This window comes from Sprattus sprattus (genome assembly GCF_963457725.1).
Source record: "Sprattus sprattus genome assembly, chromosome: 16".
NCBI classification, from domain to species: Eukaryota; Metazoa; Chordata; class Actinopteri; order Clupeiformes; family Clupeidae; genus Sprattus; species Sprattus sprattus.
In genome coordinates this window covers 16,292,376-16,311,808 of record NC_137914.1, presented here as the reverse complement: position 1 = coordinate 16,311,808, position 19,433 = coordinate 16,292,376, and the positions used below count along the sequence as shown (strand labels likewise).

The following is a 19,433-nucleotide window of genomic DNA, read 5'->3' as shown; positions in this document are numbered from 1 at the left end:
GTTGTGTTTCTACTTAAGGAGGGGGCAGGGCAAGACAAAGACAAACGAGAAGAATCACCACATTGGAGTGCTTGTCATCATTGACTTAACCGACCCTTGCAGGGGTGTATGTGTTTGTGTATGCCCACTGTATCCGGCCTGGACACAGGCTTGGACACATGGAACACATGGAATTGCCCGACAGAAGCCAATGAGAAACCACATTGTCACTACGTCTTGGCGAAAATAAGAACACTACAGCAGAGATTCGTGGTTATCGTCATCACAATGCATTGGTCACACCGGCAACTGCATTGGAAAGCTAAGAACTCAAGATAGAACAAACAGAAACTAAACTAAAACAACGACATTAAAAAGGACAAGCACTCTTGTCATCAAACCAGCCAAGTTGAGCCTCACACAACAACGCAGTGACATTTGCATAGCGATCTAAGGCCTCTTCATAACATGAAGGAATCGGAATGAATCGGTTAAAGGAAGAACATGCTACACAAACAGAAACCATGCAAAAGCAGCAAACTGAAGTGAGGCAGTGCTCAGAGGGTGGGAGCTACTTTCCCTGTCTGTCAAAGCCGGTGTTAAGGCTTTTTACATTTGCAATTCAGTTCAAATAGAAAACTGGGATTTAAGTTTTTTTTTGGTTTGTTCTCAGATGCTGTTGTGCAAGGTTCAGTGTCAGTCTAAGTCAAGAGGAAATTCAAATTCAAAATCAATTTAATGTCACAATCCAGGCAGAGTGGATTTAAAACTCCATGCAAAGAAGTCAGCCATGCGCTGGGAGAGGAGTGCTTCAACACACACACACACACACACACACACACACACACACACACACACACACACACAGACTCTCTCTCTCTCTCACACACCCATACCATAATGTAAGGGTGTCAAGAAGTCAAGAGTGCAGAATTAGTGCTGGTAGGACTTCAGAGCAAGTGGGGAAACTCTAGCCAAAGTGCGGAGCTAGCCACTCATCAAATCATTTGCCACAGGCAGAATTACCTGCATCACTCCACTCCCTCCCCTCCCTCTCACAAGGACTTCAGTGACTGCAGGTTCCTTGTGGAAAAGGACTGAATTACAGTCACTTTCTGCTTCAATCTTAACACTCTGGATCAGTCTTGAGCTACCACAAGGGCTTACTCAGCTATTACCATTGGTCAGGATCATATCTGTACTATCAGGTAAAAAAAAACAAATAAACAGGCACTTACCAATCTCTGTTGCTCAAGAAGTTGGTCTGCCTCTTCCTTCTCCTTCTTATACAAGATCTCCATTTCAGTCAACCTACACACAAAAGGACAAGAAGTTAAGTTAACTTCTTTCCTACAATTTGCCCAGAAGGGCAAGCCTGATTGGAAGGGACCGATGTTATAATGCAAGCAGACCAACGGAAAGAAAATGAATAAACATGACTTTCACCTCCAAAGTGATGCAATTCCTAATTGAAGTTAGACATATAAAAGGCATAATATGAAAGCCGGCTCCAGCGTACCTCTTCTCCATCTCCTGTTTCATGTCAATGCCTTGTTTCTCCAGCAGCTCCCTCTGAGCGAAGGTCCAGTCCACAGGCTCCACAGGGGTCTCAGCTGACGGGGTCTTCTCCCTCTCGGCACGCGCCTGCTCCGGATGGTTGAAGCGGAACACATGGTTCTTGCCCATTATGATGCGGTTTCCTTGGAGAGAGAGGACAGACAGACTCTCAGGAAAGATTTACAGTGAATCTCTGACACTCGAGATGTTGCCATCAGTTTCCGAGAGTTTTCACCTTATCAGTCGTGCTATGGCAATTTATAACATATTAGATTTGCAAATGGAGGCTAAAGATGGTAGCTTATTAACATGTCTACTGAATGTCAGTGGCTTACCTGAGCGCAGCTGTATGGCATCAATGACACGTTTTCCATTGACGTATGTCTCAGATCCCTCACAGGGCACCAGTGTGACGATAACTGCAGCACAAAGAGACCGTTCAGGGTTAGGGTAGAGCTGGCCAGTTTCCCCACTCAGCACAAGACACTCAAAACAACCCATTCATTTTCCATGTGGTCTACAGATTTCTCCATTTCTCAGTATTTCAGGATGTAAGTCAGAAGACGAGAACATTTCCAGTATTCGAACAGAGCAACGTTTTCATTTGGTTTTCATGTGCTGGCTTGTTCTTAAAAAAAAAAGAAAAGTCCAGTTCAAGAAAAGGAAAGTTTCCACTTAAAATGAAGGGTTTGCTAAAAACCACAAGTGTGTCGGGTTGAGACAATCTAATAAAATCATTCCCAAACAGTGAGGTCATGAAAGGATGACTGAGGTCACTCTCTTTCCCCCCACCAAACAGCACTCGAGTAAGACAACCACCTAGCCCCAACTCTGTTTTAGTTGTTTAGTCTCTTACCTTTACCATCCCCGTTGGGGTTCCTCTCGCTGCAGAAGATGCAGTGTTCTTCTTTGATGTGGGCTCCACTCAGAACAATGTCCTGGCGCCTCTCCGCGTCAGCCTGGCCCACCCTGTCAGGGGAGATGGCGGCCATTTTAGAGACTCTCACACACCCCCGAGGGGAAGAATGAACTCTTGAGCCTATTCCCACAAGACATGGTGAAATCACTCAGCCTTAAAAAACAGCCCATAAAACTTCTGCTTCTCAACCTCTCAATCACCCACAACTCAGTGGAGGAGCTACATGTATACTCCATCCTCCAGGGGGAGTTATCAAGAGGGAATAAGGCTGACAGGGATGAGAATGGCAGGAGTAAGAACAAAAGAGGCCATCAAAAGAAGATGACAAGCTTTTTCAAAAAGCTCCAGCTAACTGCATAAAAAGGCCAATTTAAGCCTTCTAGATACAGATTCAATTTAAACTTTTGAAGGTTGTGTTCCACCTTTCAACTTATCAGGGCTGTGTAGCTGATGGAAACCTTTGAGGTTAATCTGTGGTGGATTTCAAAGGAGCTCCCAGAAAAGGGGGTTTAGTAGTCCCTGGGAAATGGTTATAACCACAATGAATATATTCCATTTTGACTTGCGAGAGAGGAGAGTGACTTTAAATTGGGGGGATTTTAGAATTACACAAGTGATGTGATGCTTTGTGAAGCATGAACGCATTTAATATGCATTATATATCTTGAGCAATACTGATACCTTGTGATGCCATCTTTGATGTAGTATAGCAGACACTCTGACATGAGCGGGTCCTCGTTCAGGTTGACCAGGTGTGGAGTCTGTGGAGAGTAAAGAATGCCAGGAGGCAGTCAGACGCAGGCCTGCCATTATGAACATTGCTGACCTAGTTTCTGAACTGTCAAACATCTACCAACCTCCATACACTAAACATTCCTCACATTCCACTGCTCAAAAGTGGTCTTGTGGTGCTACGTTTACCAAGCTGAAATGAATATGTACTTGAGCAAGTGTAAACAAAATCCCCAACCCTAAGCACAATTAACACTACTCAACTGAAAAATTCCTTACAACTCCTGAGTTTGGAATTAGGTATACAAGGTACTGGGTAATGAAAGGAACTAGGTAACAAAGCTAGAATGACACAAACACAGAGAGGAACTTCACGGGGTGGAATCTCCACGGGTGAACAGAACTACTTGTTCTCAGCAGCAGGTTTAAATGCTCTACTACAGCACTGAAAACAAGAGCAGTCCAACTCTAAGCCACCAACCTTCTTGGGTGAAAACACCCCATTAAAGTCTGTGTAGAGATCGCATGGTCTCTCTACCAAAAGCTATGTGATGGATAGACAGCGAGTGAATGCAGGAGAGTAAATGGAAAAAAGAAGAAACGTTACAAAAGGGGACAAACATAAACAGTACACAAAGACAGCATGTGTAGAACAAAGAGGGGGGGGGAGAACATTCGCACTGGTGAGTCATCAGGTTTTGCAGATCTGGATAGGAGGGACTAATGCTGTGTTGACGGCACTGAAGCACTCAGTGAGGTAAAGGCTACTGGGGCAGATAATGAAATGGCAGAACTGTGCGCCATCATGATTTAAATGACAACACTCTGACGCATCTGTTCTCCTAACGTGAGATGGGTAAGCAAACAAGGAGGAAGAGGGAGAGGAAGAGAGAAAGAGAGGGAGAGAGAGAGACAGAGAGAGACGGAGAGAGAGAGAGACAGACAGAGACAGAAAGGGAGAGAAGAGATAGAGAGAGAGCACTTACACTGCCTGCCTGTCCACAAACACCCAAACACCTATGCATACCCACAACCATCCATTGTTCCTTCTTTCACATTCACTTCTTCTTCTTGCACCTGCTCCCATCCCTTGCCCATCGTTACTGACCTCCCCCTCTCGACATCTAGTCTGCTCTCTCAAATGAAACACACTCCCTCCCCATACTGTTCCTTCATTCTTTTCATCTCAGTCACTCTTTCTCCTACTACAACATCTAAATCTACCACTCACATCGACATCTCGACATTCTCAGCCCAGCCTTCCACCTCTATCTCTTTCAGTCATTGTTGGGCATGAAACCAAGAAAGGTTACATTTCTATAGTTTTATTATTGTTGATATACAGCTCTTTGAACATTGCCCTGCAACGTAAGACAGCTATGGATCTAAAAGGGTCTTACAAGTACCCTGTCTTCAATGCCTCATATATTTGAGTCCAAACTGAAGGTCAGAGACGTAATTACTATTCCTACAGGGTAAGCAAGACTGTGTGTGACTTCTTGAGTGTGGGAGAGCATATTAACCTACGGGCTCTTCTAGAACACCTATGACTGCACAACGGGGAAATCAGTAACTCCACAAACCTTGTCAATTGGAAAACTATCAAAGTCTTCACCAAACAGTGAAGTTGGCCTTTCAGGATATAGCTATATCATAATTATGGGCGTGGAGCAGAAGAGATGGACACATGAGAAAAGATATAAACAAAAAGAAGGAAGAAGTTCACAGTGAAAGCTGAGGAGAGGACAGAAATGGTGAGACATGGAAACATAAAGAGGTAACTGAAGATGGGCACATTGCGTATGATGAGGACACTCCACTAGACAGCTCTTTAGTAGAGAAGACAGCGTGTCTGTTCTCAGGCCCCAGGTATCAAAGATTTTCCAAGGAAATATCATATCCAGGGCTAAAGACAGAAAATGACACCTTAGGCTTAACTACTTTTTTCCCCCACAGAGAGCTCCTTTTACCTTTTTAGGCGAGAATACGCCAAGCGTTCCCCCGTCCTCTCGGATTGCCACGCCCATTTCTGCCAGGAGGGCCTCCCTATGGAAAGGAACAATTGAGAGAGAGAGAGAGAGACATGACATTTCATTCACTCATGAAGCTTCACAAATCGTCTAATTACAAACACCAACCACTTGCTGTGCTAGGAAGCTTCAGATGTCAACAAAAGATATTAATAACATAAATACTCGACATCCATTCTCAGCACTGTCATTCTATTGAGGCACCTGTCTGGGTGTCTATATGTCTGACCTTGTTGCTCATCAGGAAACGAGTCTCAGAGAGCAGTGATGATATTTGAAGGGGCCAGGATGTCTACAGTAGTCTTACGTGTACAGTGTGAGAAACAAGGTGTCTATGAATGTGTGTATGTGTACTTGTTTGCGCATGTGTGTTCTTGTTTCTTATTTTATTTTTCTAGGGTCAGTGTGTTATACAGGGTGCTGCTGTAGCAGTGTGTGGGGCCAGGCAGTGACAGGCACCAGCTGGCCTGTGGAGGCAGGGCAGGAGTAGTGACCCTGGAGTGGGAAGACAGGAGCCGAGAGAGCCGGAGAGAGGCAGGGGGAACCTCATCTCTCAGGGAACACTGTTTAATCACACAGCTGCAAAAAAACATTGGGGAAGATATGGAAAGGACCACTAAAGTGGTTTTAAGTGCGTATGACATTTAACTAAATTAACCCAATGCCTTGTGATGGCAGAGCTCAGAGTTGGGATTGTTATTTTAACTGTAAAAATGTTGCACCCTTGCCATCGAAAGGCTGCACCCCATATTACATTTTTTTTTTTTTTTTTTTAAACTACCAGTAAGGAAGTCAGGTTGCTCTTCTCTCTCTTACCTCTCCATGCGGATGGCCTCCGTCTTGCGAAGCTTCTCTTCCCAAGTTTCATTAAGCTCTGCGATGATTTTCTCTGATTCCTATGGGGCACAAGTGATAGAGGCAGTCAGCTTTTGGCCCCTCAAATCTGTTATCTTAATTGGTTTCCTAAAATGCTGAACTAAGGGCAAACCTGAATGTTTAGAGGGCCTGTGCCATTAAAAAAAAAATCCACAATCCATAATCCACAAGATAACAACAAGACCACATTGTATGCAATTGCCAGTTAAGTATATCAATATTTCAAGGTTGTTTGTCACAAGGGAGCCTTTGCAAACTTTGTTACCAAGCTTTAGAGTTGAGTTTGAGTTTGCATTGAGTAAGATGCAGCTGTAGCTAAATGACAGAAAAAGCAATATCCAACTCAATGGGCATCACTAAGTCAGCACTTTTCTTTCAAGTGAAGTGAAAAGAATGGTTCCTATCTTATGTTACAGCCTCATTGATTTGGACCCAGTGACCCGCCTCAGAGTCCAGTTACCCAAAACCTTCCTGCAGTACATCCTGCAGTGGCAGTGACACAAACTCAAGGTTCAACAGTCAGCACGAGCAGAGAGTCCTACAAGGTCCCAGATAAGGCATTCACTGGTAGACAGTAAGGCCTTCCCCAGATAAACCATTCACTGGTAGACAGTAAGGGCTCCCCCAGATAAGGCATTCAGTGGTACACAGTAAGGGCTCCCCCAGATAAACCATTCACTGGTACACAGTAAGGGCTCCCCCAGATAAACCATTCACTGGTACACAGTAAGGGCTCCCCAGATAAACCATTCACTGATACACAGTAAGGGCTCCCCCAGATAAGGCATTCAGTGGTACACAGTAAGGGCTCCCCAGGTTAACACATTCACTGGTACACAGTAAGGGCTCCTGTCCCATTTTAAGAAGCTTATTGTGCTCTGAGCACTACTACAGCATCTGGCTAGGAAATGTGACAAAATAAAGAGAATGCTGCACAGATTCCAAAATGGAAACATCTACTTTGAAAGGGTTAGTTGCTTCTAAGCTGCACATCGTGCAAACATGAAACAACAAACTTGATGCCTAAATAGCTCAGGGAGACAGGAATAGGTGCGTTTTCTTCAGACACTTTCATTGTGTTCCACACTCATTGTTTCGGCTTAAGAGGAAAAAAATCAAGGGCCATCTGGCCTCACGCAGGATATCTGAACACTAAGCCATGTCCTGTCCTGGATCCCTTTTCTAAAGGGTTAAACCATCTGTTGTCCTGGAAGGCCGCATTGTTTGCTATTCCTTAGCCTTATCTGCTGAACCAGGAATTCTGGAATGCCTTTCTCGCCGCACGTTTTATGGAGCAGAGTGGAAGATGGTATGAACTGAGATGGGATCTTGGAAGCAGGAGGAAAAACATCCAGTAATGCAGGACTGGAGCCCTGTGGAGTCTGAATGGTTAATGGTGTCCCTAATAGGTCTGTGCGCCACAGGAAGGAACAGCATGTTACCTTCATGAGAATATGAGTGCCATGATCAACCTTAGGGCTCCATATAAGGGTAACTAGACCACATGCATGTAAAATATTTATACCTGGATGGATCGTCCCTGACTGAGGGTGAACCACTGGTGCGCTGCTTTGAGGAGATAACTGAATAGAGTTGCCAATTAGGAGGAATGTGGCTGTCAGATGTTATGTTGAGAGCCGTCGCTTATTTAGAACAAGCGCTTGATGAACAGAAACTTGATTTCGGTAAACATTAATTAAAGGAGGCATCTCGCTCATAGGAAGTGATGAATCAAAGCAGACTGGACAGGACACTTTGCACACATCACACTTTCCCATTTAGATTTTTTTTCTCTCCATTTACGCTTGTTAGCCACGAAGACCAGGTCTATTTTAGTCTGATTTCCTCCCTGACTGCGTTGGAAGCTGACGTCACTCGGCGACTGAGTACCGTGCACCGCTGTATCCATGGAAACTGCAGCTCCTAATGGCTGTAGGTTTCCTTGCCCTCTCATCGACAACAAGAGGTATAGAGGAGTAAAAGCGAGAGAGAGAGTATACAAGGGAAATACACAAATTAAGCCAACAATGATGAAAATATCAATCAATATCGATTAAAATAAGCTGCATGCTATTTTACAAAAAGGAAGAGTCTCCCCTAAAATGATGGAGAGAAAAAAACAGACTGGCTAACCCTCAATAACTCAATGAACCACCATATGGGATATGACATTATAGTTAACTGGTCAATGTTCTTGCCTTTCAATTACATTCACAGGAGAATGAATGGCTGTTTCCACAAGTCATCTGCCAGCATATCAGAAGTGTAAGCAGAGATCAGCCCAGATATCTGCCAGAGGTTACCATGGTGATACAGAGCACCCATTGCATCCTTAATCAGCTCTCTACTCGATGAGAGATCTTGATTTAAATAGGTCTCATCAGGGGTTATACTGAGAAGATGAACACATCAATTCACACCCTTGTAGGGATAACCAATAAAAAAACAATGCCATCATGTGCTTAAGGCTCCACTGACACATGGTGTGTCATCACGAGAAAAAAAGAAATGTATTGTGACCATATATTTAAAGTTCTTCTCAGTTCTTTGGTGTAATCATTGGAACTCTGTCCCATTGCCATCATACTCAATGTAACTCTTTGGCTTAAATGGAACCAATACTCAATGCGACTCATTGGCGAAAGTGGAACCAATACTCAATGCGACTCTTTGGCGTAAGTGAAACCAATACTCAATGCGACTCTTTGGCGTAAGTGGAACCAATACTCAATGCGCTGTACCACATCCTTGCACCAGGTTTCTTGGTGTGATCGGTAAATAATCAGAGGGGCACAAGGGTTTCATGCACTAGAGAGGGAGCCAGTGCGAGTGGCAGTGGGGTTTGTGAAGTACCTTGAGCCGCTCGATGGCCTCCTCGCCTCCCGGCGTGGACATGATGCGCTCCTGGATGCTGGAGACGGACGTCAGGCCCACCTGGCTGCAGAGCGAGCCAGAGGACGGGGAGGCTGTCAGGGAGCCCATAGGTGCTGTGGAGAAATGGCCAGGCCGTTGGTTCTCTGAGGCTAGCAAGTATCTATGCTGATTGTTGTGTATATCTTTCAGGTCTGAGTGACAGGTGGAGAGACAGCGAAGATCCAGGAAGAGTGGAAAGGAGAGGTTTTGGAAATGGAGTAGACAGTAAAAAAAGGGACGTTTGGGAGAGGGAAAGACAAGGAGAGAGAGAGAGAGACAAGAGGAGAAGACCACTGTAAGACACACAGTTTCACAGCAAAGGACACGAACAAACACATGAGAACAATAGAGAGCACTTGCAAGAGGGCAGTAGTTTTCACCTCAGGCAAAAATATCACAGAAATCTGATGGATTAATAGGTTTTACATTGAACCCTTTAAGGTGTATAATTTCCATGATGTTTATTCACTTTTCTCAACTTTCTCTATAGGGTTCTCAAAGTCCAAAGCAAGAATTGCTAAAATGTTTATATTCAAGGGCAGAACAGTCCCCAGTGTTTGGCCTGGGTGAAAACTGCCATCGCTCTGTCTCTGGGCGGAGGAGAGGGACATGAGGAGGAGAAAGAGGAGAGGCATGAGGCTGCAGGAAGGCCAAAGGGAAAGGAGAGGAGGGAGGGGGAGGGGGAGAGGACAAAAACAACACATGCTGCAGAACAGCAGGCTATTGGTGCAGTGAGGTCTTGGTCCTTCATACCCTTGCACTCAAGCACACCCACGGTCAAATACACTCTCACACACACACACACACACTCACACTCACACTCACACTCACACTCACACTCACACTCACACTCACACTCACACTCACACTCACACTCACACTCACACTCACACTCACACTCACACTCACACTCACACTCACACTCACACTCACACTCACACTCACACTCACACTCATGACTCAGGACTGATCATGCCCACCATCGCTTAACAGTGGCCTGACAGCACCAGGGCACTAGCAGAACAAGCTTTAGCACAGCCAAACTTCCCTCTAGAGCCCTGAGGTTTTAACATCTGTCATTTCATTTACCCTCATTCAGGCGTCTCTAGACCAAAAAAAATGGAACTCTCAAAAAATCCAACTGGGTCAACATGCCCATTGGGCGTCCATGTGTAGTATAATGTTACAAAACGCTAAACCGGCAGGAGTAGCTTACAGAGGGGGCAACAGAGAATTTCTGTTCCCGGGTTTAATTTTCTCTTCCATTTTTCTAGAATATAATGAGAGTATGGAGGGAAACAGCCAATTGGATTTGTCACTTGGTGTATATCAAGAACTCCCAGACACATGTGTACACACATATTTATCGTTTTGATGGCTCTAATGCTTTGTAGTATGTAAATGGAAGGGATACGCTTATGGTTTTCAAAAATGTCTCAAAAAGAAATTTAGGAGAAAACAGGGGAAAAATGATGGAGTCATAAGGAATAAAAATAGGACAGGATAGGAGAAAGTTGGGAGGAACACAAATGGGGCAAAGCACTTGGCAGTATAATTTCAAAGAAGCGCACCAACAAAGAAATACCATTCTCAGGCCAAACATCACAATCAACTGGCTCTAAAACTACCTCTAAACTGCACCCAAACTCAGCATGGCAAAGAAATGCACCTGTCCTTATGTAGCTCATGGCCTCCATTTGAGAAATCAGAAGAGATTTAACATTGTCACCTGCAATGAACAATTGAGATAACAACACAAGCTTCACTGGCAAGAAAGGAGAAAGACAAAGATTGAAAAAAGAGGAGGTTAAGACAAAATGGTGGACGATGAGAACAAATAGGCAGAGTTTTAGGGGGGAAAGAAAACAACCAACACATTAACTGAATATTGACATTAATATTAGAAACACTATTAAATTGCTGGGCAATATTCAAGGTATAATTTGTTGTGACACAAAAACTAGCCGCTTTATCATTCTGTTTAGACTATTGCATTCAACTTGGAGCATGTGCCAAGCAATCAAGGGGCATGCTACGGCAGCCTGGCATCCCGACCAACCCCCCAACCCCACCTTCCCCTCCCTCGGTCATTTGTCTGGGACTCCTTGTGTTAAAAGCACAGGCGTGAACTAAAACCAGACATGCAAAGCCAAGAGATTTGCATCCAGGAGGGCCAGAAGCAATGATAGAGCGAGCCTAGAGAGAGCGAGAGAGCGCAGGAGCACAAGATAGATATATAGATAAAGATAGATAGGTAGAGATATAGAGAAGAAAGAGAGAGAGAGCAGTAGCACAAGATAGATAGATAGATAGATAGATAGATAGATAGAGAGATAGAGAAAAAGACTGAGCGAGAGGGAGAGAGAGAAATAAAGAGAGAGAAAGAAGGTGTGCAAGAGCAAGAGAGATAGACGGTGCAAGCCCCATCACACTTATACACACATTTGCTTCCACCTCCCGGGCACTCATCCCCCATTGGGTCCACTAGAGGAGGGAAGCGGCAAAACACGAGAAGGGTCAAAGGTAAGAGCAGAGAGAGAACTAGCAGAGGAATGACTGACATACACACCTGTCCCCACCCAATGAACAGCTCACAGGGTAGAGGAAGAGGAAGACTAATAAGAAAATACTGTGTATGGCATGCAGGTCAGACTTCAGGAAGAGGTTGAATTATACTGAACCTCATGTCTGAATACCATCACGTTGCTGATTTATTTGTTTACAAATAAACCTGAACGATTTCCCCCTTGAAGGTGACCTTGACCATAAGGCCTCTTGTTAATAACTGTTAGGACAAACAATATCAACATATCTATCACTATATTATCCTGAGCAGTTTACGGATGAAGTATTTGTCAATCGAATGGAATCGGCCTTTTGACAGTTAGGGAGCGTGATGAATGGAAGACATGACATAAGCATATCAGAGAGACTGACAATAAAGGGGTAGTTAGATAGACAGAGAGACTAAAAAGCAGAAGTTGATACAAAAGAGTGCCTTGCCAGTGTTTATCAAGCTTGTGATGGCTCTCTTCCCCCCCCCCATAATGGCATGAGGCCGTGGTGCCAACAGTGGGGGCACTTCTCCCCGCCCGACTTACTGTCCAGGATATCGCCAAGGCCTTGGGCGCGAAGCAGGTCTTTCAGGCGGCCGACCTCGTCTTTCAGCTCGCGCACCAGTTTGTTGTTTGGGTCCTCGTTGATGACGGCGTTGCACTTGATCTGCTTGGCGCGGTCTGCATACCTGTGGGCGAAGCGGAGAGGGGCGATGACAGATGGGTCAATTCAGGCGGGGGGGGGATGTGGGCTAAGGAGCTGAGACGAACGCTACAGAGGCTCTAAGCACAGGGGACAGGGGGGGCTTCAGTGGGGCTCAACAGAGGGGGCTGGGGGGCTTCAGTGGGGCTTCAGTGGGGCTTCAGTGGGGCTCTACAGAGGGGACTGGGGGGCTTCAGTGGGGCTCTACAGAGGGGGCTGGGGGGCTTCAGTGGGGCTCTACAGAGGGGGCTGGGGGGCTTCAGTGGGGCTCTACAGAGGGGGCTGGGGGGCTTCAGTGGGGCTCTACAGAGGGGGCGGGGGGGGCTTCAGTGGGGCTCTACAGAGGGGGCGGGGGGCTTCAGTGGGGCTCTACAGAGGGGGCTGGGGGGCTTCAGTGGGGCTCTACAGAGGGGGCGGGGGGGGGCTTCAGTGGGGCTCTACAGAGGGGGCTGGGGGGCTTCAGTGGGGCTCTACAGAGGGGGCTGGGGGGCTTACCGCAGGGTGCTGAGGGTTTCGTCGTAGTTGATGTCGGCGGGACTGAGGGCAGCCACCATAGCGGTTCTGGAGTTCCCACCTGAGCAAACACAACATTATGCGTCACTCCAAAGCACCGTACTTTTACCATCAGAACAGACAAAAACAAAATGCCTAATCTAGTGACTAATTAAGAATGACACTGGAGAGAAAGCATGCACACTCATTACGTGTGCATATTGTCATTAAGAGTCTGCACTGACAGAGTTCTTGACAGAATACTACTTCATTGCATTATCAAAACATTAAATTACCGGGATTTATTTACATAACCCACATAACTGTGCTGTGTGCAGATGAGGAAGTGAGATTAAGCGTTAAGAGAGAGTGGCTGCTGACAGTTCCATTTGACCACACCCGCATAATCACACTTCTCACCATCCTCATCATCTCTCTGCGTACATGTGGAGTTACTTTGCACAGCCACAACCACGACTAACAGTAATTACAGTAATAACAGTATGTCTCATGTGTCTTCAGTCTCTTCAGTTTTCTTCTCCCATCTCCTCTCTTACCCAAGTTCTCTCGCAGCAGCCATGTGAGCACAGAGTCTCTGTAGGGGATGAAGTCTGATTTCTTCTTCTTCTTGCTCTGTTTCACACACACACACACACACACACACGGACACACACGGACACACACGGACACACAGACACACACAGCCACGTGAACACACATACACACAAAATGCAGCCATTACTATTTAGCAAGTGTGGCTAACTGGTGGATGTGGATTACAGAGCTAGTGTTCATTGTCAAGAGGAAAGACGAATGGGTGGGATGCATTAAGAGAGTAATGGGTTGACGGATGGCTGATCTCCATGTTCGTTCTCTGAGGACACGTGTCTTGGTGGTTAGGTAGGGGTGAGGTTCAGTGGTTTACGAGAGCACCGAATGAGCAGGAATGAAAGAAGGGTTTGATTTGGGGGGATTGAGATGGGGGTTTACCTTGCTGGTACAGTTATCCTGAGCAGGGAAAGCATTCGCAAGAGAAAGAGAGAGCAGACCAAGTTACAGGCAGGAAAAATACACACACACGCACACAAACACACACGCACACGCACACAAGCACCCACGCACACACACATTCCATTCATGCTGAGAGGCCAGACTGATTGAGAGGTACTCACCACCTCAGCCAATGCAGAGATAACCTTCCCCAGTGTGGTCAGGGATTTGTTAATATTGGCTCCTTCCTGTGAAGTCCAAAGAACAACATGATAAGCAGCCTGTTACTTGACCATTACCTTCATTCATACTTTCCGCTGAGTGCTAGCCATGCTGCAACATCCAACATATCGCTAAACTACTACACAACCCCTAATCTGACCCTTTGTATGATGCTATGACAGAGGACTTCAAATTGCTACCTTTTACATAAACATCTACAGATCTTCACAAAAAAAAAGAAGGATTAGAGCACTATGTAAGAACACATGCTCCTTGTCTAAGATATGCAAAGTAAATAGGGCGTGAACAGCCTCTGTGAATAAACAAACAAGGGAGTGTTGAATCTTATGTGATATATCAAGCAGTAACCACCGGAGAAGGACAATGTGGAGACGTCAAGTCTGAATACAAGGAGGGTATCATCTGTAGTGGTGCATACCTATATATATATAAAGACATTGTGTGCTTCTCGTCCTCTATCCTTACAGACACGCACATACACCTAGGTGGAGCTCACACATAAAGCAGTGGCCTTTGGCAGTGTGTTCGGAGTCCTACCTTTAGCCTTGTTCCCTTGGCCCCTGTTGAGTCAGCGCGCTCGCTGCCCGCCAGATCCACCAAGCTGATTTTGCTGACCTGGAAGCAGAAAAGCACAGGAGGAGGCCTTGAATGAAAACGAAAGACACAGAAACACAACAAACATGCCGCCCCCTCATATCTCTATTCTTCTACAGATTAGCCATTCAAGTTAGAAACTGGGTTACTGGGGATTACATTGTGCCCGTCAGACTTCCAGGCCTTACCTTCTATTAGTGGGGCAATTTACTCAATACGCTATACAATAAAACAACCACATGTCTTATAAGGCTGTAACAAATGACATACTCTGATGAAGATCGACCATTAACGGTCTGGCAGAGAAATATTAGTTTGTGAACTAAACATTTGAGATGCACCTTATGGTCGCACATTCTGCAGAAAAAGATGATGTATTTTATATTTTATTATGTTATTATGGGACTGATATGAAAGTTGCCATCAAAAGTCAGAGGAAAACAGTTGCAGAGAGGCCTGATGCACGGCCCGTACAGTGACATGGTGACACAATGGCCGCCGTGTGCGTTAGGAGCACAGGCGCCGCTTTGTGCAGCCACACATCCAGACAATGACTCCCACAATGGCAGGAAGAGTAGGAAGCTCTGCTATGCTGCTATGGGGCAGTGTGGGGTGGTGATGGTGTGGGTGAAAGCAGCAGCGTGTGTGGGGGGGGGGGGACTTGCATTTTGCACCCTAGTAAGAGTGTCAGAAGGGGAAATAACAAAGGCTGGACAGAAATGCCAGTTGCTTGGCATCTGCCCTCTGCGGGGTGGGGGGGAGCAGTGGCTGACCTTTTCAGTGGAGAGGTCGGTGTCGTTGTCGTACTTCTTCTGCGTGAAGACGATGGTGAAGACGGCATGCGAGCGACTGCTGGTCTCGTTCATGTTGGTGGCGGCCACCGTCCTAGGGAAGGGAAGCGAGAAGAGCAGAGGCAGAGTTGTAAGGACAGGAAGTCCTCTCACACAGACACACACAGACACACACAGAGACACACAGAGACACACACACACACACACACACAGTCTGTACACAAGCCAGAGGTCACTTGAGAGAGAGCCACACCTGTCTTATTGATGGGAAACCTGCCCTGTCAAGCACAGGGATTAGATCAGTATCAAATAGGGACATGACCTCATTGACATCACCCATTTGTTATTCACCCTGGGAAAGATAATCTCCACGCCACATAAAGATGGGGACTTTTTACCACGACCTGACTCATCTGCATTCAATGAAGTGGCCACAGACAGTGAGGCGTCACAGGTTTGATCTCCGGGGGTGGGAGAACAGTCCTAGGAGGTTAGTGGGGGTGGTATAAGTGGGATGAGGGAGAGGGATAATTCCATGACGTGGCCTCTGTGTACTGATAGCGTGTTGGGTGGAATATGCATTTCCTGGGAAGAGGAGGTGGAGGTGGAGGAGGAGGGAGCTGGAGAGGTGGCTTTAACCTGCCACATTACCACAAATACACCTTGTGACTCAGCAAAGAACATTAAATTACTCCTCCTTCAGGGAGAAGAGCATGCTTTCTCGCTCTCTCTCTCTCTCTCTCTCTCTCCCACATAAGCACAAAACACATAGCCACGACCACAAACAGCTAAAGTCTGCAGCACACCCCGAGGAAGACAAACCCTGTGACCTCTTCCCTCTGCAGCATCAGTGTTCTTGGCTCAGACACAGCTCCACGATTCAGGCTGGCTGAAGCAAAAGTGCGACTCCCTAGCCAAATCATTTTGTAGCTTTCTACCAGACTCACAAACAACAACTACAGATTGTTCTTCCCTTTTCCCTCTTTTTAGTACGGGCCTGAAGAACTCCCTTTCAAGTACAAATGAGCTCGCCTCTGAGCAGAAACAAACAAGGCAGTCTACTTGCTATTCAGCTACTCTCCAGGAAGACTCCTGACGTCATGAGAACAAACAAGATCTAACACGTACAGTAAGCAGAGGGGAAAAAAACAAACAAACTGAAACCAGTTTGCTTACTATCTGCATGCGTTTCTCTCTCGGTCTCCTCCTAGAAACTTCTCTCAAGCCCTCTCCTACTCTCACTATCACCTCTCTCCCTCACCGATTTCTTTCCACTTCTCTCTCCATCTCACCTGGCCTTGTTTCCAGCGTCCATCAGGTCGGCGATGTCAGTGTAGGAGGTGACCGCCAGCTTGGACAGGTCCTCCACATAGGGCCCCAGCAGAGGATGCTCACGCACGCGCAGGTTGCCCTTGTTCTTGGGGTTGAGCAGGTCCCGCACACGTTCACAGTAGATCTCCATGTAGCTGACCTGCAGAGCAAAGGAGTGGTACAGACATGGGAGTCAGTATACTCCACGAAGCTCCCCTCCACCTGTTAGCGTACTTGCCTAGACCACTGAAGCTGAATACATAGCATTCAACACAAACACATGTATAAAAAACAAAAACAAAAATTACACAAACCTCTGTGTCGGATTCATTTTGGATAAAACGTCTACACACGCGCACACTAAAATGACACACAACTCTATGTCGCGGCCATTAGCATGCAAATGGCGCAGCGCACCTCAGCCCACTGAATGCCATGGGTCCCAGCCAATCTCTTTCCACTGAGAACCAGGCTTAGAAAGGCGCCATTACTTCACGGCTGGGACTCATTCCTGGCAACAGTGACGCAGAGTGTGTGTGTGTGTGTGGGGGGGGGCTTACCTCCACTGAGAAAGAGATGTCTTCATTGTTGTTGTCATTGATTTTTTCAAAGAGTTCTTCGCAGAGCTGCAGCAGAGAGTGGGGGAGGGGTGGAGAGAGAAAGAGGGATGCATTAGACGAAATAAAGAGTGCAATCAATAAGGCACAGAAATATCGCAGACTCTGGAGAGAACCGCACTTGCGGCCCACGCACAATGAGCACCGGCTAGTAAGAGCCGGAACTAAGAGAGAAGAGAACATATTCCCAAGTGACTTACACCAGTGCAGAGTTCAGACGGAGCAAACAACTTCAAGAAAGGTGTGAAAATGAGCATACATTTCTGTGCATCTGTGTAGGAGAGAGTGTGTGTGTGTGTGTGTGTATCTATGTCTGCATTTGTGTGTCTGCTAGTATTTGAGTATTTGTATGAGTGTGTGTTTCTGTCCGTGTTTTTGTGTGTGTGTGTATGTCTGCATCTGTGATTCAGAATAGTACCAGAGGTATGATGCCTTCCTGTCCGTCTTCCTGTCTGCCCATCATGGTGTAGGACTTGCCCGAGCCCGTCTGGCCATAGGCGAAGATACAGACGTTGTAGCCCTCAAAGGCGTGCTGGAGCATCTCTTTGCCAATGTCATTGAACACCAGACACTGTGAGGCGAAGCTTGGGTCTTCCGGCTGCAGGGGAAGAGGAGAAAGGCAGACGTGAACACTACTGTTACTGTTTGTGATTGGTTAATCACAGTAACCCACACATCTGCTGGCATGAAAAAAAGCTTAATCGTTGATTAGAGAGGAGACTTGAGACTCACAGAGGTGTGCGACCAGTAGGAGTGGTCAAAGTTGAAGGACTTGAGTGGGTCTTTGGGGTTTTTGGGGTTCTGAATAGCTGTAAGAGATAAAGAAAGACACGGTTCAGATGGAGGACACGGGCATCAAATCAATGATGCATGTCATCAATTTTCTTAGGCAGTCAGCAAGTACAGGGAACAATGCTGACATCCCAGACATGTTGAACTACACTGACCACATACAGGCAGGAATACTTCAATGATCATCATGTCTTTAATAATAGAGGGAGTAGCAAAAGCATTCATCTGAGGCCTGCAGGATTCTATACCCAATGAGGACGCATGTGTTGCCATTTTATCTGACCAACTAACTGTTATTTGTTATGCTCACTAACAAGAAAAGAGCATGAAGATCAATTCATGATAAAGGCTGCTGCCAGGAAGCGTGTCATATCCAGTTAAGTTAACGCCACCAATTCCAAAGACAGAGAACCATAGGTGCATTAGAGCTCTACTGGTAAACCACTACTTTCATTTTAGAGATATTACCACAGACTCTTCCAGTTTCAAGAAACATGAGACACTTGGGCCTTAGTTGAACAGTTGGGAACTAGGACTGTAAAGCTTCAGGGTGGTGAGACGTCCTTGCAGACCCATTCATTTTGAAGTGCCATGTGAGCTTTGCGAGAGATTTCCACACTGTACGCATGTGCTGAGAATAAAATGTGTGTGCTATCCCTTGAGGAAAAGAGACTGGTGAGAATGCTGGTGGGGGAGGTGTGTTGTGTGGATCAGAGAGTGTGTATAAAAGTGTATGACTGTGGGTGTCTGTGCCTGTATAAGCATCTGTGAGTATCTGACTGTACAGCAACATGTGTCTTCGAGTATGCAACCATATCTGTGGGCATGTCTGTGTACATTTGGCAGTGGTCACCCAGCGTTTCCGATCCTGTTTGCCACCCCTCTCTCCTCCATCAAAGGGGCCACCCAGTCGCCCCTTAATGAACTGGAATCTGTAGCCATGCCAGCTATGCCATCCCTCCTGGGCTCAGCCCCGATGCCCACAGACTTGCAGCTTTCTGCACCAACCCACAGGCTTAAGGGCCTGCATCGCGACAGGGCCTCTAAGGCTGGCAGGAATGTGCCAGGGAGATATATATAGCAAGAGCCCCAGTGGACAGATCCCAGGTGGAGTTGGCTGTGTGTGTGTGTGTGTGTGTGTGTGTGTGTGTGTGTGTGTGTGTGTGTGTGTGAGAAGGAAGGGGGGGGGGGGTGGACTTGGCTGCCATTGCATGCATACCACCACTGGGAGAGCTGGGATTGGGAGGGCGGAGCGGAGCGGAGGGGAGGGGGGCAGAGTCGTAAAATAAATATATATACACGGACAGGAGAGACTGACGAATGTGATGAGCACGCTCCT

General features: G+C 46.4%; 1 protein-coding gene across 7 annotated transcripts in view; it reads right to left on the bottom strand.

Moving 5' to 3' along the window:
- Positions 1 to 19,433, bottom strand: part of kif1b (kinesin family member 1B) — a gene marked incomplete at its 3' end in the record, with an annotated part of 72,357 nt that overhangs the window by 36,788 nt on the left and 16,136 nt on the right. For 2 of the 7 annotated variants that reach the window (XM_080854234.1, XM_080854235.1), the window contains exons 3-22: positions 18,035 to 18,111; positions 17,721 to 17,900; positions 17,246 to 17,311; positions 16,667 to 16,845; positions 15,357 to 15,468; positions 14,527 to 14,604; positions 13,929 to 13,994; positions 13,314 to 13,389; positions 12,760 to 12,838; positions 12,108 to 12,250; positions 11,449 to 11,490; positions 10,676 to 10,735; positions 8,947 to 9,158; positions 6,034 to 6,113; positions 5,158 to 5,233; positions 3,137 to 3,216; positions 2,393 to 2,505; positions 1,872 to 1,955; positions 1,499 to 1,679; positions 1,218 to 1,290 (exon numbers count right to left, since the gene is read on the bottom strand). In XM_080854234.1, the coding sequence (XP_080710360.1) occupies positions 1,218 to 1,290; positions 1,499 to 1,679; positions 1,872 to 1,955; positions 2,393 to 2,505; positions 3,137 to 3,216; positions 5,158 to 5,233; positions 6,034 to 6,113; positions 8,947 to 9,158; positions 10,676 to 10,735; positions 11,449 to 11,490; positions 12,108 to 12,250; positions 12,760 to 12,838; positions 13,314 to 13,389; positions 13,929 to 13,994; positions 14,527 to 14,604; positions 15,357 to 15,468; positions 16,667 to 16,845; positions 17,246 to 17,311; positions 17,721 to 17,900; positions 18,035 to 18,111 (2,057 nt within the window). The remainder of the gene's footprint in view (positions 1 to 1,217; positions 1,291 to 1,498; positions 1,680 to 1,871; positions 1,956 to 2,392; positions 2,506 to 3,136; positions 3,217 to 5,157; positions 5,234 to 6,033; positions 6,114 to 8,946; positions 9,159 to 10,675; positions 10,736 to 11,448; positions 11,491 to 12,107; positions 12,251 to 12,759; positions 12,839 to 13,313; positions 13,390 to 13,928; positions 13,995 to 14,526; positions 14,605 to 15,356; positions 15,469 to 16,666; positions 16,846 to 17,245; positions 17,312 to 17,720; positions 17,901 to 18,034; positions 18,112 to 19,433) is intronic. The other 5 variants (XM_080854239.1, XM_080854240.1, XM_080854237.1 and 2 more) reach the window with 4 other exon arrangements.